The sequence below is a fragment of the Schistocerca serialis genome, chromosome 3 (assembly GCF_023864345.2).
Source record: "Schistocerca serialis cubense isolate TAMUIC-IGC-003099 chromosome 3, iqSchSeri2.2, whole genome shotgun sequence".
NCBI lineage: Eukaryota > Metazoa > Arthropoda > Insecta > Orthoptera > Acrididae > Schistocerca > Schistocerca serialis.
Window position 1 is genome coordinate 600,313,061 of NC_064640.1, and position 27,109 is coordinate 600,340,169.

General features: G+C 41.6%; 1 protein-coding gene across 1 annotated transcript in view; it reads left to right on the plus strand.

Annotated features, from left to right (window-relative positions):
• LOC126470481 (cytosolic 10-formyltetrahydrofolate dehydrogenase) overlaps positions 1-27,109 on the plus strand; it is a 159,570-nt gene that overhangs the window by 75,435 nt on the left and 57,026 nt on the right. The window contains exons 7-8 of the mRNA XM_050098351.1: positions 4,446-4,657; positions 6,416-6,692. Coding sequence (XP_049954308.1) covers positions 4,446-4,657; positions 6,416-6,692 — 489 coding nt within the window. The remainder of the gene's footprint in view (positions 1-4,445; positions 4,658-6,415; positions 6,693-27,109) is intronic.

Genomic DNA, 27,109 nt, shown 5'->3' on the forward strand with positions numbered 1-27,109 from the left:
GGAGCGAAAGGCTATTTACAATTTGTACAGAAACCAGATGGCAGTTATAAGAGTCGAGGGACATGAACGGGAAGCAGTGGTTGGGAAGGGAGTAAGACAGGGTTGTAGCCTCTCCCCGATGTTGTTCAATCTGTATATTGAGCAAGCAGTAAAGGAAACAAAAGAAAAATTTGGAGTAGGTATTAAAAATCCATGGAGAAGAAATAAAAACTTTGAGGTTCGCGGATGACATTGTAATTCTATCAGAGACAGCAAAGGACTTGGCAGAGCAGTTGAATGGAACGGACAGTGTCTTGAAAGGAGGATATAAGATGAACATCAACAAAAGCAAAACAAGGATAATGGAATGTAGTCAAATTAAATTGGGTGATGCTGAGGGGATTAGATTAGGAAATGAGACACTTAAAGTAGTAAAGGAGTTTTGCTATTTAGGGAGTAAAATAACTGATGATGGTCGAAGTAGAGAGGATATAACATGTAGACTGGCAATGGCAAGGAAAGCGTTTCTGAAGAAAAAAAATTTGTTAACATCTAGTATTGATTTAAGTGTCAGGAAGTCATTTATGAAAGTATTCGTATGGAGTGTAGCCATGTATGGAAGTGAAACATGGATGATAAATAGTTTGGACAAGAAGAGAATAGAAGCTTTCGAAATGTGGTGCTACAGAAGAATGCTGAAGATTAGATGGGTAGATCACATAACTAATGAGGAAGTACTGAATAGGATTGGGGAGAAGAGAAGTTTGTGGCACAACTTGACCAGAAGAAGGGATCGGTTGGTAGGACATGTTCTGAGGCATCAAGGGATCACCAATTTAGTATTGGAGCGCAGCACGGAGGGTAAAAATTGTAGAGGGAGACCAAGAGATGAATACACTAAGCATATTCAGAAGGATGTAGGTTGCAGTAGGTACTGGGAGATGAAAATGCTTGCACAGGATAGAGTAGCACGGAGAGCTGCATCAAACCAGTCTCAGGACTGAAGACCAAAACAACAACTACATGGGCTTTGTAATCACAAACTCCTTTTTTAAACATAAGAACATTCACCGGTATACTTGGGAAGGCAAGGCAACCAGATCTGTCATTGACTATATAATAACAGATCAGGAATTCAGGAAGGCTGTGAGGGACACACGTGCATTCAGGGGATTCTTTGATGACACTGATCATTATTTAATATGAAGTGAAATTGGGATTGTGAGGCCGAAAGTGCAGGAGGTCAGGTCCATATGTAGGAGGATAAGAGTGGAGAAACTTCAGGATAAGGAAATCAGGCACAAGTACATAACAGCGATCTCAGAAAGGTACCAGTTAGTTGAATGTAGTCAATTACAGTCATTGGAAAAGGAATGGACAAGGTACAGGGACACAGTACTAGAAGTGGCTAAAGAATGTCTTGGAACAGTAGTGTGTAAAAGTAGGATGAAGCAAACAGCTTGGTGGAATGACACAGTCAAGGCAGCCTGTAAAAGGAAAAAGAAGGCGTATCGAAAATGGCTACATACTAGAACTCGGGTAGACAGAGAAAGTTATGTTGAAGAAAGAAAGAAACAAAGCCAAACAGATAATTGCAACATCCAAGAAGAAATCTTGGGAAGACTTTGGAAACAGGTTGGAGACTATGGGTCAAGCTGCTGGAAAACCATTCTGTAGTGTAATTAGCAGTCTTCGAAAGGGAGATAAGAAGGAAATGACAAGTATTTTGGACAGGTGAGGAAAACTGCTGGTGAATCCTGTGGATGCCTTGGGCAGATGGAGGGAATATTTTGAAGAGTTGCTCAATGTAGGTGAAAATACGATCAGCAATGTTTCAGATTTCAAGGTAGAATGGGATAGGAATGATGATGGAAGTAGGATCACATTTGAGGAAGTGGAGAAAATGGTCAATAGATTGCAGTGCAATAAAGCACCTGGGGTGGATGAAATTAAGTTGGAACTCATCAAATACAGTGGAATGTCAGGTCTTAAATGGCTACACAGGATAATTGAAATGGCCTGGGAGTCAGGACAGGTTCCATCAGACTGGACGAAAGCAGTAATCACACCAATCTTTAAACATGGAAACAGAAAAGATTGTAACAACTGCAGAGGTATCTCTTTAATCGGTATCGTGGGTAAAATCTTCTCAGGTATTGTTGAAAGGAAAGTACGAGTATTAGTTGAGGACCAATTGGATGAAAATCAGTGTGGGTTTAGGCCTCTTAGAGATTGTCGGGACCAGATCTTTAGCTTACGGCAAATAATGGAGAAGTGTTATGAGTGGAACAGGGAATTGTATCTATGCTTTATAGATCTAGAAAAGGCATATGACCGTGTTCCTAGGAGGAAGTTATTGTCTGTTCTACGAGATTATGGAATAGTAGGCAAACTTTTGCAAGCAATTAAAGGTCTTTACATGGCTAGTGAGGCAGCAGTTAGAGTTGACGGTAAATTGAGTTCATGGTTCAGAGTAGTTTCAGGGGTAAGACAAGGCTGCAACCTGTCTCCACTGTTGTTCATATTATTTATGGATCATATGTTGAAAACAATAGACTGGGTGGGTGATATTAAGATATGTGAACACAAAATAAGCAGTCTTGCATATGCAGATGACTTAGTTGTGATGGCAGATTCGATTGAAATTTTGCAAAGTAATATTTCAGAGCTAGATCAGAAATGTAAGGACTATGGTATGAAGATTAGCATCTCCAAAACGAAAGTAATGTCAGTGGAAAAGAAATATAAACAGATTGAGTGCCAAATAGGAGGAACAAAGTTAGAACAGGTGGATGGTTTCAAGTACTTAGGATGCATATTCTCACAGGATGGGAACATAGTGAAAGAACTTGAAGCGAAGTGTAGCAAAGCTGATGCAGTGAACGCTCAGCTACGATCTACTCTCTTCTGCAAGAAGGAAGTCAGTACCAAGACTAAGTTATCTGTGCACCGTTCAATCTTTCGACCAACTTTGTTGTATGGGAGCGAAAGCTGGGTGGATTCAGGTTACCTTATCAACAAGGTTGAGGTTACGGATATGAAAGTAGCTAGGATGATTGCAGGTACCAGTAGATGGGAACAATGGCAGGAGGCTGTCCACAATGAGGAAATCAAAGAAAAACTGGGAATGAACTCTATAGATGTAGCAGTCAGGGGGAACAGGCTTAGATGGTGGGGTCATGTTACACGCATGGGAGAAGCAAGGCTACCAAAGAGACTCATGGGTTCAGCAGTAGAGGGTAGGAGGAGTTGGGGCAGACCAAGGAGAAGGTACCTGGATTCGGTTAAGAATGATTTTGAAGTAATAGGTTTAACATCAGAAGAGGCACCAATGTTAGCACTGAATAGGGGATCATGGAGGAATTTTATAAGGCGGCTATGCTCCAGACTGAACGCTGAAAGGCATAATCAGTCTTAAATGATGATGATAATGATAATGATAATGATGATGATGATGATGATGATGATGTCTGAAAATGTGAGCATACTATGCTCATGGTAGGATTTATTTATTGTTTGGTTTATTTAATTATTGCTGTGCACCTGTTAATGGTTATACAGGCAGAATAGTAATGTGCCATCAAAACCAATAAACGCTACAGACAGTATGAACTTCTCTTCACTAATGGTTCTGGCTGTGCAGGGTATGTGGTAGAGTGTGTGCTAACACAGAGTGAGTAGTGATTGTAAGTGCGTAGCTTGCACTTGGTTGGAATCACTTTCACACTTATTGAAATAATTTTTATGTTGAACTTAATTAAAATATGATTTCATATACTATCAAACAATCAAAACTCCAGATTGGAATATCAACAATATAAGGAGAAGATAGACTGCTACTTACCACAAAGATGACACATTAAGTTCCAGATAGGTGCAGTCAAAAGACACTTACACATTAGTTTTTGCCCAGAAAAGGAAACGCATACACATTCAGTCACACAAGCAAGCACACGGCAGGCACACATGACTGCCATGTCCAACAGTCAAGCTGTATTTAATTGAATTTTACTATTTAATAAATCAGCGTGGCTAAGCTAAAAATTGTGTTAATCATTCAACAGAAGCCTTTTGTAATCATACTGCAGCTCTTAAAGGTTCAATTCCTATTGATTAGTGCAGTCGCAGCATAACGGTGGTGCTATCTGCAGTTATTAGGATACCTCAGATAGCCAGATAGGTGAGAAGGAGTGGTACAGCATCAATTCCTTTTAAAGCCGGAAATGGTCAATAATGATTACTGTAGAGCCTTTTCTGCTTCTGCTTTGGTTGGAAATTTGCATTGTAGTGCACTGTAATGCAGTCCCATGTTGACTGTCAAGACAGCTTAATACATTTGCATAGGTTATTGTCATAATTTGTACACACTTTTGTTTTTCATTTTATGGACTATATTTTTTCCTTTGTAAATTTGTAAAAAATACTTTCCTATTCAATATTTATGCCTCTTTCTTCTTATTCAACAGCTCAATGTGCAACGAATATCTGTTGCTGGAAAAATGATACCCGCTTCAAACTATGGAAAAGAAGCTGATACCACTGTGAAAGTACAGCTGTCAGATGAAGAAAGAGGAATGGCTGAAGTCCTTAGAGCTATTTGGTCAGGGATACTAAGTATGGAAGTGTCAGATCAGACTGATTTTTTCAGCTCTGGTGCTGGATCAATGGATATTGTAAGGTGGGTTGCAAACAAGTACAGACATTACACTTTGAATAAATATGAAGCCAATCCACTAAAGAGTGAGGGTAAATTCTTTGGCAGCAAAACATTATTTTGTAAGGAGATCAGCTCATGTATGAATGATATAAAAGTGAAATTTTTGTCTGTAAGCTCCTGGTAAATGTACGAAAGTAAAACAGAACAAATTAATAGAAAATGGAGTTGGTTGAGACTTGCATTTAGCTCGAAATTTTGCATCCCTTTGCAGAAATTTATCATTGACACTAATGGAAAAGTTACTGAATGTATATGTTGAAGATAATCTGCAGTAGTCAACCATAATTTAATGATGCATATATGCAAACTAAAGTGACAAATGAAACTTTATATCGAGGCAAGTAGTTGAACATTGGTCTCCTGCCAGATTCGAATCCTGACCTTGGTACAAATTTTCATTTGTTGCTTCATTCTGCATATATATGTCATAAATGTCTGAGACCTGGAAAGGTCTCGTCTGGAATAATATAGTTTGACTTAATTTAATGGTTCAAACAGTTTTAAACAAGCTATGACTTCAAGACGAAATGCTCAGTTTCCTGCAGCCACAACGATGCATGAGGTCATGATCAACAGAGTTGCTACCATTGTGAAGAAGATCCTCTAATGTCCCTGAAATCGGTGACAAAGCTGTTAAACATCATTTACAAGGAATGCATGTTCTATATGACTGAGCAAGATGGCAGTGGGATTAAGATACTGAACCCGTGTGTGTGTCTGATGTGATATATGCTCACAATGGGTGACTTAATTTATCATGTTTAAAGAGCACCAGGTGTAAGTGTTGATTTTGAAGAGTCTTTTTAATTTGGAGTGGAACATGATGACACATATCTAACTTCCAGTATTAGTGAGTAAGAAAGATTTGTACAACACTAAACCTCTAAATGCCTTTAGAGCCTTGGGAGCAAAGAGTTCAATCTCTGAAGGTAGTGCTCAAAGTTTAGTCATTACACATTTTTCAGTATTGGTTGACACGTTGGACACTGCTTTGAAATTAATCATGCCAATAGGGACACAGGCTAAGTGGCTTCATGAGTAGAGTAAAATCATCACACTCGCTATTGATTCGCTGTTTCATCTTGAGGAAACTGATATATGTGTCTTCTCTATGGTTGCCCTCAAAGGATGAAAAATTATTTCACAAGTGAATTTTAGCTGAGATGATAGTGATCACTTATTATCCAGTCTGTGAGTACAGCATTACAGTAACTTCACAGGTCTCATCATGACTGAAGATATATGCTTCATAATTTGATTTGGATTTAGCATTTGTCACAAAATTACCAGTGTTATATAAGTGAAGACTGGTGCATATAAATGTATGTGTATCTGATATTCTCTTATTCATTGCAATATGTTAATGAATTGTCCATCATTTTGCCAAGTTACCTCTGTTTTCCCTTTCACCCTTTATTCTACAGCTCCTTAAAACTTGAAATTCATTCATGAATTTTTTCTGATTGCACAAGTTCAATCATTCTTGCTGATTAATCTAGTCTTGGTTTCTTGATGCATTTTTTGGCCAGTAACAGAGATCTATCTGGCCTTAAATGTGATGTACAATGCTGAAAACCCAAGTTCTGTTATGAAAATAATGTAAAATTGACTATCCCATTCACATGTTGGTAACAAATGCACTACTGGTAGTGTAATATGTTAATGGATTTATTTCAAATGTGTGTCACCACTAACTTAAGTAATATATTCAATTTTCAGATTGGTTGAGGAAGTGAAAGAAAAACTTAATGTCAGTATACAGAATGAAGACATCCTCATGGCCACTACATTTGAGAGCTTTGTTGGTCTGTGTGTATTAAAAGCCAGAGGAGGTTCAGATGAGAAGAAATTGGATCATAGTGTTTTCAGACTGAAAGCAAATAACATGGACATCTCATTTCCACACCAGTTGTTCATAAATGGTGAATTTGTCAATTCTGAATCTGGAAAAGTACTGAATTGTATAAATCCATATGACGAATCTCTTATTTGCAAGGTTTGTATAAATAATTAGTATAGGGAATACTTCATCATAACTCCAAACTTAGCTAAAACTTTCATATCGTGTGATGTGGTTTTGCTTCAGTGAGCAGTTTATTTTCTTAATCCAGTGACTGCGGATATAATCTGTGCCAGACGTACCATAAATCAGATTGATTAGTAAAGTATCATCACTCTGGCTGAAATAGAAAATGATACTGAAAGTTGAGGAAAACTATGGCTATTTAGACTGCTCCTTTGACATTCGTAATTGATAAGCCTCTCTTTTAACATAATATATTCATCAGTGGTATTTCCATTACTGTAATGAGGTATGCAAAATAAGCAGCACCATTATTAGCACAATTAACTGGCCACTAAAAGTTGAAAATATTATTCATGCAGAATTTATCCCCCCCATGAACCATGGAACTTGGCATTGGTGGGGAGGCTTGCGTGCCTCATCGATACAGATAGCCGTACCGTAGGTGCAATCACAACGGAGGGGTATCTATTGAGAGGCCAGACAAATGTGTGGTTCCTGAAGAGGGGCAGCATCCTTTTCAGTAGTTGCAGGGGCAACAGTCTGGATGATTGACTGATCTGGCCTTATAACACTAACCAAAATAGCCTTGCTGTTCTGGTACTGCAAACGGCTGAAAGCAAGCGGAAACTACAGCCGCAATTTTTCACCAAGAGCATGCAGCTTTACTGTATGATTAAATGATGATGGTGTCCTCTTGGGTAAAATATTCCGGAGGTAAAATAGTCCCCCATTCGGATCTCCGGGCGGGGACTACTCAGGAGGACATTGTTATCAGGAGAAAGAAAACTGGCGTTCTAGACATTGTTATCAGGAGAAAGAAAATTGGCGTTCTACGGATCGGAGTGTGGAATGTCAGATCCCTTAATCAGGCAGGTAGGTTAGAAAATTTAAAAAGGGAAATGGATAGGTTAAAGTTAGATATAGTGGGAATTAGTGAAGTTCGGTGGCAGGAGGAACAAGACTTTTGGTCAGGTGAATACAGGGTTATAAATACAAAATGAAATAGGGGTAATGCAGGAGTAGGTTTAATAATGAATAAAAAAATAGGAGTACAGGTAAGCTACTACAGACAGCATAGTGAACGCATTATTGTGGCCAAGATAGACATGAAGCCCACGCCTACTACAGTAGTACAAGTTTATATGCCAACTAGCTCTGCAGATGATGAAGAAATTGATGAAATGTGTGATGAGATAAAAGAAATTATTCAAATAGTGAAGGGAGACGAAAATTTAATAGTCATGGGTGACTGGAATTCAAGCGTAGGAAAAGGGAGAGAAGGAAACATAGTAGGTGAATATGGATTGGGGCTAAGAAATGAAAGAGGAAGCTGTCTGGTAGAATTTTGCGCAGAGCATAACTTAAATCATAGCTAACACTTGGTTTAAGAATCATGAAAGAAGATTGTATACATGGAAGAACCCTGGTGATACTAAAAGATATCAGATAGATTATATAATGGTAAGACAGAGATTTAGGAACCAGGTTTTAAATTGTTAGACATTTACAGGAGCGGATGTGGACTCTGACCACAATCTATTGGTAATGAACTGTAGATTAAAACTGAAGAAACTGCAAAAAGGTGGGAATTTAAGGAGATGGGACCTGGATAAACTGAAAGAACCAGAGGCTATACAGAGTTTCAGGGAGAGCATAAGGGAACAACTGACAGGAATGGGGGAAAGACATACAGTAGAAGAAGAATGGGTAACTTTGAGGGATAAAATAGTGAAGGCAGTAGAGGATCAAATAGGTAAAGAACGAGGGCTAGTAGAAACCCTTGGGTAACAGAAGAAATATTGAATTTAATTGATGAAAGGAGAAAATATAAAAATGCAGTAAATGAAGCAGGCAAAAAGGAATACAAACGTCTCAAAAATGAGATGGACAGGAAGTGCAAAATGGCTAAGCAGGGATGGCTAGAGGACAAATGTAAGGATGTAGAGGCTTATCTCACTAGGGGTAAGATAGATACTGCCTACAGGAAAATTAAAGAGACCTTTGGAGAAAAGAGAACGACTTGTATGAATATCAAGAGCTCAGATGGAAACCCAGTTCTAAGCAAAGAACAGAAAGCAGAAAGGTGGGAGGAGTATATAGACGGTCTATACAAGGGTGATGTACTTGAGGACAATATTATGGAAATAGAAGAGGATGTAGATGAAGATGAAATGGGAGATACGATACTGCATGAAGAGTTTGACAGAGCACTGAAAGACCTGAGCTGAAACAAGGCCCCCGGAGTAGACAACATTCTGTTAGAACTACTGACGGCCTTGGGAGAGCCAGTCCTGACAAAACTCTACCATCTGCTGAGCAAGATGTATGAGACAGGCGAAATACCCTCAGACTTCAAGAAGAATATAATAATTCCAATCCCAAAGAAAGCAGGTGTTGACAGATGTGAAAATTACCGAACTATCAGTTTAATAAGTCACAGCTGCAAAATATTAACATGAATTATTTACAAACGAATGGAAAAACTGATAGAAGCCGACCTCGGGAAAGATCAGTTTGGATTCCGTGGAAATGTTGGAACACGTGAGGCAATACTGATCCTATGACTTATCTTAGAAGCAAGATTAAGGAAAGTGAAACCTACATTTCTAGCATTTGTAGACTTAGAGAAAGCTTTTGACAATGTTGATTGGAATACTCTCTTTCAAATTCTGAAGGTGCCAGGGGTAAAATAAAGGGAACGAAAGGCTATTTACAATTTTACAGAAAGCAGATGGCAGTTATAAGAGTCGAGTGGTATGAAAGGGAAGCAGTGGTTGGGAAGGGAGTGAGACAGGGTTGTAGCCTATCCCTGATGTTATTCAATCTGTATATTGAGCAAGCAATAAAGGAAACAAAAGAAAAGTTTGGAGGAGAAATTAAAATCCATGGAGAAGAAATAAAAATTTTGAGGTTCGCTGATGACATTGTAATTCTGTCAGAGACAGCAAAGGACTTGGAAGAGCAGTTGAACAGAATGGACAGTGTCTTGAAAGGAGGATATAAAATGAACATCAACAAAAGCAAAACAAGGATAATGGAATGTAGTCAAATTAAATTGGGTGATGCTGAGGGGATTAGATTAGGAAATGAGACACTTAAAGTAGTAAAGGAGTTTTGCTATTTAGGGAGTAAAATAACTGATGATGGTCGAAGTAGAGAGGATATAACATGTAGACTGGCAATGGCAAGGAAAGCGTTTCTGAAGAAGAAAAATTTGTTAACATCCGGTATTGATTTAAGTGTCAGGAAGTCATTTATGAAAGTATTCGTATGGAGTGTAGCCATGTATGGAAGTGAAACGTGGACGATAAATAGTTTAGATAAGAAGAGAATATAGTGTAAATGAACGACTGATATGGATAGATTCGACAGTGTCTAGCAAGAAAATTAGGATTGTGTCAGTGTCATAACAGCGATCTCAGAAAGGTACCAGTTAGTTGAATGTAGTCAATTACAGTCATTGGAAAAGGAATGGACAAGGTACAGGGACACAGTACTAGAAGTGGCTAAAGAATGTCTTGGAACAGTAGTGTGTAAAAGTAGGATGAAGCAAACAGCTTGGTGGAATGACACAGTCAAGGCATCCTGTAAAAGGAAAAAGAAGGCATATCGAAAATGGCTACATACTAGAACTCGGGTAGACAGAGAAAGTTATGTTGAAGAAAGAAAGAAACAAAGCCAAACAGATAATTGCAACATCCAAGAAGAAATCTTGGGAAGACTTTGGAAACAGGTTGGAGACTATGGGTCAAGCTGCTGGAAAACCATTCTGTAGTGTAATTAGCAGTCTTCGAAAGGGAGGTAAGAAGGAAATGACAAGTATTTTGGACAGGTGAGGAAAACTGCTGGTGAATCCTGTGTATGCCTTGGGCAGATGGAGGGAATATTTTGAAGAGTTGCTCAATGTAGGTGAAAATACGATCAGTAATGTTTCAGATTTCAAGGTAGAATGGGATAGGAATGATGATGGAAATAGGATCACATTTGAGGAAGTGGAGAAAATGGTCAATAGATTGCAGTGCAATAAAGCACCTGGGGTGGATGAAATTAAGTTGGAACTCATCAAATACAGTGGAATGTCAGGTCTTAAATGGCTACACAGGATAATTGAAATGGCCTGGGAGTCAGGACAGGTTCCATCAGACTGGACGAAAGCAGTAATCACACCAATCTTTAAACATGGAAACAGAAAAGATTGTAACAACTGCAGAGGTATCTCTTTAATCGGTATCGTGGGTAAAATCTTCTCAGGTATTGTTGAAAGGAAAGTACGAGTATTAGTTGAGGACCAATTGGATGAAAATCAGTGTGGGTTTAGGCCTCTTAGAGGTTGTCGGGACCAGATCTTTAGCTTACGGCAAATAATGGAGAAGTGTTATGAGTGGAACAGGGAATTGTATCTATGCTTTATAGATCTAGAAAAGGCATATGACCGCATTCCTAGGAGGAAGTTATTGTCTGTTCTACGAGATTATGGAATAGTAGGCAAACTTTTGCAAGCAATTAAAGGTCTTTACATGGCTAGTGAGGTAGCAGTTAGAGTTGACGGTAAATTGAGTTCATGGTTCAGAGTAGTTTCAGGGGTAAGACAAGGCTGCAACCTGTCTCCACTGTTGTTCATATTATTTATGGATCATATGTTGAAAACAATAGACTGGGTGGGTGATATTAAGATATGTGAACACAAAATAAGCAGTCTTGCATATGCAGATGACTTAGTTGTGATGGCAGATTCGATTGAAATTTTGCAAAGTAATATTTCAGAGCTAGATCAGAAATGTAAGGACTATGGTATGAAGATTAGCATCTCCAAAACGAAAGTAATGTCAGTGGAAAAGAAATATAAACAGATTGAGTGCCAAATAGGAGGAACAAAGTTAGAACAGGTGGATGGTTTCAAGTACTTAGGATGCATATTCTCACAGGATGGGAACATAGTGAAAGAACTTGAAGCGAAGTGTAGCAAAGCTGATGCAGTGAACGCTCAGCTACGATCTACTCTCTTCTGCAAGAAGGAAGTCAGTACCAAGACTAAGTTATCTGTGCACCGTTCAATCTTTCGGCCAATTTTATTGTATGGGAGCGAAAGCTGGGTGGATTCAGGTTACCTTATCAACAAGGTTGAGGTTACGGATATGAAAGTAGCTAGGATGATTGCAGGTACTAGTAGATCGGAACAATGGCAGGAGGGTGTCCACAATGAGGAAATCAAAGAAAAACTGGGAATGAACTCTATAGATGTAGCAGTCAGGGGGAACAGGCTTAGATGGTGGGGTCATGTTACACGCATGGGAGAAGCAAGGCTACCAAAGAGACTCATGGGTTCAGCAGTAGAGGGTAGGAGGAGTTGGGGCAGACCAAGGCGAATGTACCTGGATTCGGTTAAGAATGATTTTGAAGTAATAGGTTTAACATCAGTGGAGGCACCAATGTTAGCAATGTTAGGCATAATCAGTCTTTGATGATGATGATGATGATGATGATGATGAAGAAGATGATGATGAAGAAGAAGAAGAAGAAGAAGAAGAAGAAGAAGAAGAAGCAGCAGCAGCTGCTTTCGAAATGTGGTGCTACAGAATAATGCTGAAGATTAGATGGGGAGATCACATAACTAATGAGGAGGTATTGAATAGAATTGGGGGAAAGAGGAGCTTGTGGCACAACTTGACAAGAAGAAGGGATCAGTTGGTAGGACATGTTCTGAGACATTGAGGGATCACCAATTTAGTATTGTAGGGCAGTGTGGAGGGTAAAAATCGTAGAGGGAGACCAAGAGATGAATACACTAAGCAGATTCATAAGGATGTATGCTGCAGTAGGTACTGGGAGATGAAGAGGCTTGCGCGGGATAGAGTGGCGTGGAGAGCTGCATCAAACCAGTCTCAGGACTGAAGACCACAACAACAACAGAATTTATATTTTGAAATATATTTGCTGGCTGTGAATGTCTTGACATCAACTACATTAGGTATAGATCTGCTATCCAATACTGACATATGAAAATTTGAGCCTGATGGGGATTCGATCCCAGATTTCCCACTTATCATGAGCTGTCACTGTAATCACTTTGGCTCTCTGTGCATGCTCCCCAGACCAACCCGAACTTCTACATGTCACATTGTCTACATCCTTTTATCAGTGTGAAACATGGAAGTTTGGATTGGTCTAGGGGGCATTCATGGATAGCCAAAGTGGTTAAGGTGACAGCTTGCCTCGAATAACCTTGCTGTCAGTGGGATGTTAAACACCAACTAACTAAGGTGACTGTTCACAATAAGTGGGAAATCTGGGTTTGAGTCCTCGTCTCACGCAACTCTTCATATGTCAATACTGTATAGTAGATCTATAGCTAAAACATCTGATGTCAAAGAATTCACAATCAGTGAATTAATTTTTGAAGTATTTAGTACAGCTGTGGACCATAATCTGTGTCTGTTCTTTCAGACATGCATGTAAGAATGTATATTGTAAGAAATCAGTATAATATAGTGTCTCCCAGATTCTTGTGAAGCATATTCTGTAAACTGCTTATGTTCTACATCTACATGGATACTCTGCAAATCGCATTTAAATGCCTGGCAGAGGGTTTATAAAAGCGCCTTCACAATAATTCTCTATTATTCCAATCTCAAACAGTGCGTGGAAAAAACGAACACCTGTATTTTTCAATGCCAGTGCTGATTTACCTTATTGTATTATTATGATTGTTTCTCCATATGTAGGTCGGCATCAACAAAATATTTTCACATTTGGAGAAGAAAGTTGGTGATTGAAATTTCGTGAGAAGATTCTGCCCAAATGAAAAATGCCTTTGTTTTAATGATGCCCACTGCAAATCCTGTATCATTTCAATGACTGTCTCCCCGTATTTCACAATAATAAAAAACATGCTGCCCTTCTTTGAACTTTCTTGATGTACTCTCTACATGATTACTCTGCAATTCTCATTTAAGTGCTTGGCAGAGGGTTCATCGAACCACAATCATTCCACTCCCTAACAAAAATGGTTCAAATGGCTCTGAGCACTATGGGACTCAACTTCTGAGGTCATTAGTCCCCTAGAACTTAGAACTAGTTAAACCTAACTAACCTAAGGACATCACATACATCCATGCCCGAGGCAGGATTCGAACCTGCGACCGTAGCGGTCTTGCGGTTCCAGACTGCAGCGCCTTTAACCGCACGGCCACTTCGGCCGGCTCCACACCCTAACAGCGCGCGGGAAAAACAAACACCTAAACCTGTCTGTTTGAGCTCTGATTCCTCTTATTTTATTTTGATGATCATTCCTACCTATGTAGGTTGGGCTCAACAAAATATTTTAGCATTCGGAAGAGAAAGTTGGTGACTGAAATTTCGTAAATAGATCTCGCCGCGACGAAAAACGTCTTTGCTTTAATGACTTCCATCCCAACTCGCGTATCATATCTGCCACACTCTCTCCCCTATTACGTGATAATACAAAATGAGCTGCCCTTTTTTGTATCCTTTCGATGTCCTCCGTCAGTCCCACCTGGTAAGGATCCCACACCGCGCAGCAATATTCTATCGGAGGACAAATGAGTGTAGTGCAAGCTGTCTGTTTAGTGGACTTGTTGCATCTTCTAAGTGTCCTGCCAATGAAACGTATCCTTTGGCTCGCCTTCCCCACAATATTAACTATGTGGTCTTTCCAACTGAAGTTGTTCGTAATTTTTACACCCAGGTACTTAGTTGAATTGACAACCTTGAGAATTGTACTATTTATCCAGTAATCGAATTCCAATGGATTTCTTTTGGAACTCATGTGGATCACCTCACACTTTTCGTTATTTAGCGTCAATTGCCACCTGCCACACCATACAGCAATCTTTTCTAAATTGCTTTGCAACTGATACTGGTCTTTGGATGACCTTACTAGACGGTAAATTACAGCATCATCTGCGAACAACCTAAGAGAACTGCTCAAATTTTCACCCAGGTCATTTATATAGATCAGGAACAGCAGAGGTCCCAGGACGCTTCCCTGGTGAACACCTGATATCACTTCAGTTTTACGCGATGATTTGCCATCTATTACTACGAACTACGACCTTCCTGACAGGAAATCACAAATCCAGTCGCAGCTTGATTAGAAGTCTTTTGTGAGGAACAGTGTCACAAGCTTTCCGGAAATCTAGAAATACGGAATCAACTTGAGATCCCCTGTCGATAGCGGCCATTACTTCGTGCGAATAAAGAGCTAGCTGCGTTGCACAAGAACGATGTTTTCTGAAACCATACTGATTACGTATCAATAGATCGTTTCCTTCGAGGTGATTCATAATGTTTGAATACAGTACATGCTTTAAAACCCTACTGCAAACTGATGTCAATGATATAGGTCTGTAGTTCGATGGATTACTCCTACTATCCTTCTTAAACACTGGTGCGACCTGCGCAATTTTCCAATCTGTAGGTACAGATCTATCGGTGAGTGATCAGTTGTATACGATTGCTAAGTAGGGAGCTATTGTATCAGCGTACTCTATCCCATCTGGTAAGAATCCCACACCGTGCAGCAGTATCCTAAAAGAGGATGGACAAGTGTAGAGTAGGCAGTCTCTTTAGCAGATCTGTTACATTTTCTAAGTGTCCTGCAAATAAAACACAATCTTTGGTTTGCCTTCCTCACAAAATTTTCTGTGTGTTCATTCCCATTCAAGTTGTTTGTAATTATAATTCCCAGGTATTTAGTTGAATTTAGGTGTTTAGTTGAATTTACGGCCTTTAGATTTGACCGATTTATTGTGTAACCAAAGTTAAACGGATTCCTTTTAGCACTAATGTGGATGACCTCACACTTTTCGTTACTTAGTGTCACTTGCCAATTTTTGCACCATACAGATATAATTTCTAAATCATTTTGCAATTTGTTTTGATCTTCTGATGACTTTACTTGGTTTGCCTTCCTCACAAAATTTTCTGTGTGTTCATTCCCATTCAAGTTGTTTGTAATTATAATTCCCAGGTATTTAGTTGAATTTAGGTGTTTAGTTGAATTTACGGCCTTTAGATTTGACCGATTTATTGTGTAACCAAAGTTAAACGGATTCCTTTTAGCACTAATGTGGATGACCTCACACTTTTTGTTACTTAGTGTCACTTGCCAATTTTTGCACCATACAGATATAATTTCTAAATCATTTTGCAATTTGTTTTGATCTTCTGATGACTTTACTAGTCAATAAATGACAGCATCATCTGCAAACAACCTAAGATGACTGCTCAGATTGTCTCCTAAATCGTTTATATAGTTATGGAACTGCAAAGGGCCTGTAACACTACCTTGGGGAATGCCAGAAATCTACTCTGTTTTACTCTACTTCTTTTCATCAAGTACTATGAACTGTGACCTCTCTGACAGGAAAACATGAATCCAGTCACATAACTGAGATAGTATTCCATAAACATGCAATTTCACAAGCTGCTTGTGTGGTGCAGTGTTAAAAACCTTCTGGAAATCTAGAAATACAGAATGGATTAGAAAACACGTGTCAATAGCACTCAACACTTTGTGTGTGTAAAGAGCTTGTTGTGTTTCACAAGAACGATGTTTTCCAAATCTGTACTGACTGTGTGTCAATAGTCCACTCTCTTCAAGGTAATTTGTAATGTTCGAACACAATATATGTTCCAAAATCCTGCTGCATATTGACATTAATAATATGGGCCTGTAATTCAGTGCATTACTCGTACTATCTTTCTTGAATATTTGTGTGGCCTGTGCAACTTTCCAGACTCTGGGTATGGATCTTTTGTTGATCAAAGGTTGTATATGATTAAGTATGGAGCTATTGTATCAGCATACTCTGAAAGGAACCTAACTGGTATACAGTCTGGAACAGAAGACTTGATTTTGTTAAGTGATTTAGGTTACTTCGTTAGTCAGAGGATATCTACTTCTACATTACCGATGTTGGCAGCTGTTCTTCATTCAAATTCTGGAATATTTACTTCACGTTCTTTTGGTGAAGGAATTTTGGAAGGCTGTGTCTTGTAACTCTGCTTTGGCAGCACTGTCGTCAATCATATTTCCATTGCTGTTGCTCAGAGAAGGCGTTGATTGTGTCTTGCCGCTAGCAGACTTCACATACAACCAGAATCTCTTTGGATTTTCTTCCAGGTTTGAGACAAAGTTTCATTGTAGAAAATATTATAAGCACCTTACATTGAAGACTGGGCTAAAATTTGAGCTTCTGTAAAAGATTGCCAATCTTTGAGATTTTGCGTCAATTTAAATTTGGCATGCTTTTTTTCATTGTTTCTGCAACAGTGTTCTGATGTGTTTTGTGTACCAAGGAGGGTCGGCTCTGTCTTCTGTTAGTTTATTTGGTATTAATCTATCAAATGCTGCCAGTACTATTTTTTCTGAATGAAAGCCACATCTGGACTACATTTACATTGTTAATTTGATAGGAGTGGAGATTGTCACTCAGGAAGGCATCAAGTGAATTTTTATCTGCTTTTTTGAATAGGTATTTTTTCATTTATTTTTGGAGTATTTTTGGGTTAAAATATTCAATCTCACTACAACAACCCTGCATTCAATAATCCCTGTATCCATTTTTATGCTTGTTATTTGCTCAGGATTATTTGTTGCTAAGGGGTCAAGCATGTTTTCACAATTATTTATTATTCGTGTGGGCTCATAAACTAACTGCTCGAAATAATTTTCAGAGAATGCATTTTACACAGTTTGAGATGGTTATATAAGTGTAGCTCCAGATTTAAACATGTATTTTCACCATTATATTGAGGGTAAATCAAAGTCACCACCAACAATAATTGTATGAGTCGGGTACGTGTTCGAATCGTGCAGCTACTTACCCTCATCAAATTGGTTGGTACTTGCCTGCAAAACAACAAATTCTCCATCATCTGTGATGTGTTTGCAGTGGAGCTGAACACCGTTAATAGTTCATAACTATTTGTCAAAGATAGAACATTACTTGTTGCAGGATATTTGCGACTTTACATTAAATTGACATAAAAATCCTCTGACTATCGTACCAAATCATACTGTAAAAAAACTCTACCAGAAAAACCAACATTTTGGCCATGGTTACAGTGGTCTTCTTCTGGGTCATTCTGCCACTTTATGGTCAAAACCTTGGTTTCACCAGTAAAGTTTCTTACATTATGACATGGTACAATGCTCAGAAAACATTTATGTCAACTTATTCTGGCTGCAGAAGGCTACACAATTATATTTACTGGTAAATTATTCCACTACAAACATCTGGCTTGCTGGTGGGTGTTTTGTGTGTGTGTGTGTGTGTGTGTGTGTGTGTGTGTGTGTGTGTGTGTGTGTGTTGTGACTTGCCGATCATTCAAAGCGCCGCCACGCAATTACGCGCGTTCTCCACGTGCGGCGCTGTCTGCCAGCCATGCAGCAGCTGCGCCACCTAAGCGGCCAGCCGAGCAGCGGCCGCTAGACTGGGACTCAGTGCTCATTCGAATGCTAACGTGTACACATGTCTTGCTTGTCAACTTACTCTGTGACTTATATGTGTTGTGTCATTCTGAAATATATGTGTTAAACTTGACGTATTAACAATTGGCGACGAGGTAGTGGATTTTTCCTTTTCACCGTTGACCCACAGTGTTCCATGGCTACTGTCGAGCAACTATTGCAAAATCTCCTTGAACAGCAAACGCTTCTAACAGCGGCGATTCGCGATTTCGTCGCGATGTCAAATGCGGGGCATTTCTCGTTGTTGGCTATACCTCCTTTTCCTCCTTACGACGAGGCGGCGGAAGACTGGTCTGATTATGAAAAACGTCTTCGACAGCACTTCTTGGCATTTCATGTCACGGACGAACAACCATGTAAGTCTCTGTTCCTTTCCTGGATTTCACCTCAAATGTATCGGTTGTTGTCGCAATTGGCTCCTTTGAAGGATCCTGCGTCTTTGTCCTTTGCTGAAATGTGCTCACTTCTGTCTGTCTATTTTCAAAAGCAAACGCATGTGGTAGCCTCTCATGTTGCCTTTTATCGTTGTCAAAAACAGCCACATCAATCCTATCGCGCTTGAGCTGCTGAACTTCATGGCCTCAGTCGAAAGTGTCAATTTGTTACTGACGTTCACAAAGAATCCTATACCGATTCCATGGTACGGGATGCTATTATCCGGTCGGCACCCGACAAAGAAGTTCGGCAACGTGCCCTTCAGTTGGTGAATCCGACTCAAGATGAAGTTCTCTCCATTGCGCAGTCTTTTGAAATTTCTCGCGCCACTGGGCCGCAAATATAGGCGTGGGGTGATGTCGGGGAAATACAACCTCTGTGCGCTGTTGACAACGCGTGTGGCACGTCCCCACCGGCTGACGTGGCAGCACTGCGCTCCCACGTGCAGCCTAGGCCTAGCCTTAAACAACCCGCTAAGAAACTGCAGCAAAACCCCCGGCAACTTCCTTCATGTCCGCGGTGTTTTATGAAACATTCACGCGAGGATTGTCCCCAACATTGGGCTGTGTGTCACAATTGCAAAAAGAAAGGTCATGTGTCTTCCGTTTTCAAATCCGACCGCATACATGATGTTCATGAACATGATGCTGATTCTGATTCTGTGTTGTCTGTCAATTGCACTTCTTCCCTTTCAGGGAAGTTATTCTTCACTGTCCAAATCCTTGGCCGAGATGTTTGTATGCAAGTGGATACCGGTTCTGCTGCCACTATAATTAATTATCAGACGTATCTTCAGTTGGGTTCTCCACTCCTGTCACCTGTCACTCGGCAATTACGGACGTACAATAAACAGAAGATTTCTCTCTTGGGACAGTTTACTGCTGAGGTATCTTACAAATCTGTCGTTCGCACTGTTCCCATATTTGTGGTCGACCAGAGCAACGCAAAAAATCTTTTTGTTTTCGATGCCTTTCGCGTTTTTGGGTTCTCCATAGATAACTCTGTCAATATTGTCTCTGATGCTATTCCTTACGCTCATCTGGATTCCTTGTCGATGACATTTTCATCCCTTTTTTCTCCTGGGTTAGGCCGTGCAAACGACTTTGAAGCTCATATCACTCAAACCCACTGCTCGGCCTAAGTTTTTTCAGGCTCGGCCCATTCCTGTGGCACTTCGTGATCGGGTAAAACGGGAGTTGGATCGTCTCACTACTTGAGGGGACTTGCTTCCTGTCACTTCCAGTGAGTGGTCCTCTCCTGTCATTGTTGTTGCTAAGCCAAATGGTGATATTCGCCTCTATGGTGATTTCAAAGCCACTGTAAATGCTCAATGCCTCATCGACACTTACCCTATGCCCCGTCCTGAAGAACTGTTCACTAAACTTGCTGGAGGCCAGTATTTTTCTAAAATTGACTGTCGGAAGCTTATCATCAAATTCCTCTCGATGCTGCTTCCCGGCAGTTTCTGGTCCTTAACATGCCTTTCGGCCTCTATCAATACCAACGCTTGCCATTCGGGGTTGCTAGCGCCCCTGCTCTCTTTCAGCGATTCTTGGAACAATTATTGCTCCCTGTCCCTGGGTGTATCAATTACATGGGCGACATTGTTGTCACTGGCTCCACCACTGAAGAACATCTTCAAAATCTCTGCACACTTTTTCATGTCTTACAGACTGCCGATCTTAAGTGTAATCTTCAGAAATCACAATTTTTTCAGGCATCTATCACGTACTTGGGGTTTCAACTCTCTCGGGATGGTATTCGTCCGCTTCAGCAAACTGTCGCTGCGATCGATGCCCTTCCTCGCCCTACATCTGTTAAGGAACTGCAGGCCTTCTAGGGGAAAATAGCGTACTATCACAAGTTTTTATTGTCTGCGGCTTCGGTGGGTCAGCCGTTGCATCGCGTGTTGCATAAAAACGTGCCTTTTCACTGGTCCGCTTCATGTGAAGTGGCTTTCCAGAAATTGAAGACTATGCTGAAACAGGCCCCGTGCCTGGCTACTTATCGACCTGGCCAACATCTTGTTCTTGTCACAGACGCCTCTCAATATGGGGTCGGTGCAGTCCTTGCGCACCGTTTTTCTGACTGTTCGGAACAACCCATTGCTTATGCCTCCAAAACGCTCACAGATGCCCAACAAAAGTATTCTCAAATTGAGAAAGAAGCTTTGGCCATTATTTATGCTCTTCATAAGTTTGGTGTTCTCTATGGCTCAAAATTTCATCTTGTTACGGATCACAAACCACTTGTTTCCTTGTTTCATCCATCAACGTCACTTCCCGACAAGGCTGCACACTGCCTCCAGCGTTAGGCTCTTTACTTGTCTTGTTTCAATTATGAGATTCATTTCCGGCCAACGGCTCAACATGCAAATGCTGATGCTCTGTCTCCCCTTCCCATGGGTCCTGATCAGGCATTCAATAGGGACGAACTTTTGTGTTTCCACCTGGATGTCGCCGAGCAGCAGGTTGTGGACGGGTTCCCCATCACTGGGGACAGGCTGGCGGCTGCTACGGGTTCTGACCCTACCCTCTCCCGGGTTTTACGCTGTATTCAGAAGGGTTGGCCAGATCGCCCATCCGCTAAGACTTCTGATCTGTTGCGGAACTACTACGCTCTGCGCTACCGCCTCACGGCTAGGTATGGTGTTATCATCCTCTCCACTGACAATGCTTCGCCGCGTATTGTGGTACCTGCGTCTTTGCGTGCTTCGGTCTTGCGCCTCCTTCACCAAGGGCACTGGGGTGTGTCTCACACAAAATCTCTGGCGCGCCGTCATGTGTACTGGCCTGGCATCGACTCTGAAATAGCACACATGGTCGCTGCCTGCGGCTCTTGTGCGTCACAGGCCGCTGCCACGAGGTCATCTTTGTCACTGCGGCCTTCGCCTGAGAAGCCCTGGGAGTGCATTCATGCTGACTTTGCGGGACCCTTTTTAGGTACTTATTGGCTCCTCGTAATTGACACCTACTCTAACTTTCCTTTCATTGTCCGTTGCACGTCGCCTACCACCGCGGCAACCACCAGTGCTCTCGCCCGCATTTTTTCTTTGGAAGGCCTCCCCTCTACTCTTGTTACTGATAATGGTCTGCAATTTGCTTCTTCTGAATTTGCAGATTTTTGTGCTTGTCACGGCGTTATGCATGTCACGGCCCCACCATTCCATCCACAATCCAACAGTGAGGCTGAACGACTGGTCTGCACATTTAAGGCTCAGATGCGGAAAATTCTAACTTCTTCTGCTGCTGATGATGCGCTTCTCCAGCTTCTGGCGTCTTACCGTTTCACCCCCATGGGCGACCACAGCCCGGCTGAGCTCTTACATGGCCGACAGTCCCGCACGCTACTTCATCTTCTGCGGCCTTCCACCTCATGGCCGCGGGTGCCTTCACTTGGCCGGTTCACCGCCGGCGACCTCGTCTGGGTACGGGGATATGGCAGGCGGCCAAAATGGAGCCTGGGCCACATCTTAAGACACCGTGGCAAATGCCTGTATGAAATCCAGATGGACACGGGTGTTGCAGTGCGTCATTCGGACCAGCTTTGGCCTTGTGTGCCAGCAATGCCTGTTCCGAATGCCGCTACACCACATTTGGCTCTACCTGACACTCGGGATCTTGGCATCTCTCAGTACTCACAACGCAGCCCTCTCACTGTCATCGCGATGCCAGCACAAGAACGGACGCCACCAGGAGACGTGCCCATGCAGGAACCGGATGACCATCCTCTGTCAGAGCAAAGCTACTCGCCGCCTCCTCCTCCAACGGACGCCGACACATCGCCCATGTCTCCTGTCATATCAACTGGACTTGCTGCAACGGGCAGATTGGTGCATGGGGCCCCAGCAGATTCGACCCCTACGTCTCTTGTCATCTCGACCCGTTATCATCGGGGACACTTCCGTCCGTACGGGAAGCCGCCTCCTCGAGGCTTTACGGCGAGTCAAACAACGCCTATGGACGTTAGCCATCTCCAGGACACCTCCATCAAGACCAGTGCAACAATTTCAAAGGGGGGAAAAGTGTTGTGACTCGCCGATCATTCAAAGCGCTGCTGCGCAATTACGCGCGTCCTCTACGTGCGGCGCTGTCTGCCAGCCATGCAGCAGCTGCGCCACCTAAGCGGCCAGCCGAGCAGCGGCCGCTGGACTGGGACTCGGTGCTCATTCGAATGCTAACGTGTACACATGTCTTGCTTGTCAAATTACTCTGTGCTCTGTGACTTATGTGTGTTGTGTTGTTCTGAAATATATGTGTTAAACTTGACGTTATAACTGTGTGTGTGTGTGTGTGTGTGTGTGTGTGTGTGTAGGGGAGAGGGGCGGGGACAAGTGTCTGTTCCTATTATTGATTTATCTGAAAATGACCACAGGCTGAAATTGGCTTATAATGTCATACACGGACAAGGTGCAATAGAGGCATCTTGCAAATAGAATTGACAATATATGGTGCCTTTTCCTTCTTTTTTTTTTTTTCTTCTTTTAGTGGTTTCATCCTTCAGAAGTTAAGTCAAGGCTGTGGAATCACACATGAAGAAATAAGAAAAGTGAATATTCATTTCTGACAATTAGTTCCATATTTCATGGTACTCAGTTTAGGATCATGTACCATCTTCACAGTTTTCACCATTGTTATGTTGGGCCAGGAAGGGCTCTCAACAAGGGAATTGTCCAGGTGTCTTGGAGTGAACCAAAGCGATGTTGTTCGGACATGGAGGAGATACAGAGAGACAGGAACTGTCGATTACATGCCTTGCTCGGGCTGCCCAAGGGCTACTACTGCAGTGGATGACTGCTACCTGTGGATTATGGCTCAGAGTAACCCTGACACCATGTTGAATAATGCTTTTCATGCAGTCACAGGGTGTCGTGTTAAGACTCAAACTGTGCGCAATAGGCTGCATGATGCACAATTCACTTCCGATGTCCATGGCAAGGTCCACGTTTGCAACCATGACACCATGCAGTGTGGTACAGATGGACTCAACAATATGCCGAATGGACAGCTCAGGATTGGCATCACGTTTTCTTCACTGATGAGTGTCACGTATGCCTTCAAGCAGACAGTCATCGGAGACGTGTTTGGAGGCAACCCAGTCAGGCTGAATGCCTAGGCACTCTGTCCAACGAGTGCAGCAAGGTGAAGGTTCCCTGCTGTTTTGGGGTGGCATTATATGGTGTCGACATACACCGCTGGTACTCATGGAAGGCGCCGTAATGGCTGTACGATACGTGACTGCCATCCTCTGACCAATAGTAAAACCATATTGGCAGCATATTGGCGAGGCATTCATCTTCATGGATGACAATTCGTGCACCAGTCATGCACATCTTGTGAATGACTTCCTTCAGGTTAACGACATCGCTCGACTAGAGTGGCCAGGGTGTTCTCCAGGCATGAACCCTTTCAAACATGCCTAGAGTAGATTGAAAAGTGCTGTTTATTGACTAGGTGACCTACCAACCACTCTGAGGATCTACGCTCAATCGCCATTGAGGAATGGGACAATCTGGACCAACAATGCCTTGATGAACATGTGGATAGTATGCCATGACAAATACAGGCATGCGTCAATGCAAGAGGACATGCAACTGGGTATCAGAGGTATCGGTGTGTAAAGTAATCTGGACCACCACCTCTGAAGGTCTCACTGTGTGGTGGTACAACATGCAATGTGTGGTTTTCATGAGCAATAAAAAGGGCGGAAATGATGTTTATGTTAATCGCTATTCCAATTTTCTGTACAGGTTCCAGAACGCTCTGAACCAAGGTAATGCAAAACTTTTTTTTATGTGTGTATTATGCGATGTGGAGGTCAGGCCTACCGTCACTATTGCTGTTGCACCAGTGGGATCTCCCAGACCTAAAATAACTGACAGTGATTCGGTTTTAGCCTGCTATTTTGAAGCAGTTAAAGTCACTTTCTTCTGGGAGCTCCCCTTCTCCCTATGCCACAGTATTATACTGGTGTTACCTTGTAATTTTTTTGTTCTAATGAACTTGCTTACTCATTAGAAACTGGCTGCTTAATTCCTTCAAATTTCCTTTTGGTCATATTGGCTTTCGCATGTATTGCATTGGCTTTCGCATGTATTGCAGACCTCAGAGGAGATTCTAGTTCCTTGTGCCCTTGTACTTCTAGAAATGTACTATCTGATTTAAAGTCAGCTTGTCTGCTCCCAGTCATATGGATGCAGTCTCACACCCACCAGTGTCACAGTAATGCTCTTTGTTATTTGTTTGGGTGAGTTCTGTGTTAACAGAAGCATTTTCTGTTCATTGCACCTGACCATGAATCTCAACAGGATTTTCACAAGGCACTCTCCTTCTAAGGAGGCCTCCACGCTTTCGTCATCTATATATATTTTCTTCTTATCACACACCTTATGCACTAATATCACCATTTGCTCCTCTGATGAGTCCTCTGACTACTCTAGATAGCTTAACTGCAATTCATTCGAGGATTCCTGTGGCCCATCGAAGCTACTCCCTTCGGCTGTCACTTTGCTCTATGGGTTTATTCCTATCATGCCTATAATGTGTTCTCACTGTGTATTTTCCTCACACAATCACATCTTTTTATGTTTTCTGACTTAGCTTCTGGTACAGTTGATTGTTGGAGCTGTCTCTGCTGAGATATTGCAGCTTGTTCTAAAATGGAGGGTCAGTCCACTGATGACCAGTGCATTCCCGTGAATCTGACTTCTCTTATCGCAAAGCATGATTAGCATCTTTTTACCTATTTTAATTCAGTGCATACCCAACATAGGTGTGACTACCATGTTTATTACCAGTAATTCATGTAGTGTGATTCCTCCTTTTACCAGTTCCTCACATAATTCTTTGGAAATGATCTTCAGTTGTGAAACAGTCTACACAAACAGAAAACTGTTTCCTTATGATGAATATTTTTATTTGGGAACACATTGGAGTCTGTCTCTCATTCGAAGTGAGGTCTTTTACCTGATGATCAATATCTCCTTGCAGCATTGATTACCAGTAACACAAATTCTTAATGTGTCTAAAAGCTAGCTTGAAGCTGGAGTCCTGATGTCGTAATCATTGTGACATACATGTAGATGCTTTGCTGAAGTGTTTTTCCACTTTCAGCAACATCAGTCCTTCAACCTGATTGTTGTTTTTCTCCTGATGCTTGCTATTGCATTGTGGGGTACCTATATATTGTGGGCTGTGGTCTCACCCTCCACTTCTTTCTTTCCAATCACTGTATCTTTGCTCCCGGCCACAGCACCACATATTTTCCCTATGAGCCCATCTCTTCATTTCCTCATGAACAGTGGTGGCCTCACATTTGTGCCACCCCATTCTTCTGCAATGCCTGTCCTGTTATCCCTCCAAACTTTGATTGAGTCATTGTAGAAAGGACTGGTGTTTGTCGGTGAATGCTGTCTGTGCACAAAGAAGTATGTTGCTATGGCCCCACACCGTTGAGCTTCCCCCATGGGGTTGTCTAGCAGTTGTGCCGTAATATCAAGGTTAATGGTATACATTGGCATTGTCTGTCATGATTACTGAACATAATGCCCATGGAAAATCATCATATCTGGTATCTGGCTCCATGCAAGCTGAATGCCTGCTAGAGGTAACATACCTAGATAACCATTAGATGGCACATTCTCCACAGCAATGCACTGACTGTGTGAGCACGCCACTCATCTTGCGATGTGAATACGCTGGTCAGTAGTGTTCCTTGCAGTGAATATAAATTCAGCAGTCAGTCAATTCTGTTATCGCGTCTGATATTGTCGGTTACTATCATTACTGTATTACGGACTATAGGATAACAACCTCACTTGGCTCTTGGTCTTTCTCTCTGGTTGCAGTTCGGATTGTCTCTCTCTTTGCTCTTGGCCTGTTGGCATCATTATGGTGAAGTTTCCACTTTGCACCTCATTATTTACACCTTGTCTGTGCCCTGTTTTCCATCAGTCAGCTGTGTTTAACACAGCTACCTCTTGGTTCTGTGTTCTCTTCTGCAGGTGGCCCTTCCAACTTCAGCTGTTTGTATCTTAGGTTCTGATGTGTGTGCCAATATCTGGCTATTCACGGATATAGTGCTGGTGCCAAGAAAAAAAGTAAGTTGTTTGCTAGCATGGATGTGAAATTGATTTGCCTGCTGGAGTAACAGCAGCAGCTAATGCAACAGCAGCAACTTCAGACAGACGTTTCACAAAAAGTCATTTCAGCTTGAGGTGGACAAACTCTGTGTGCATTAAGCCACTTTGCTCAAGGCCTCAGCACCCCCAGCAGTCAAGGCTCCCATTTTGTCCTTCTTAGTTTCCACCTTTCAATGATGCTACAGAGGACTGGGACACATATTCACATCAACTGAAACATTTCAAGTCACAGATGATTCATTGTGGTGATCATTATTTCTGTGTCATGTGTCGCCAGAAACATTTTTTCTGCTCCGCATATTTGTGCTTCTGTCTGAT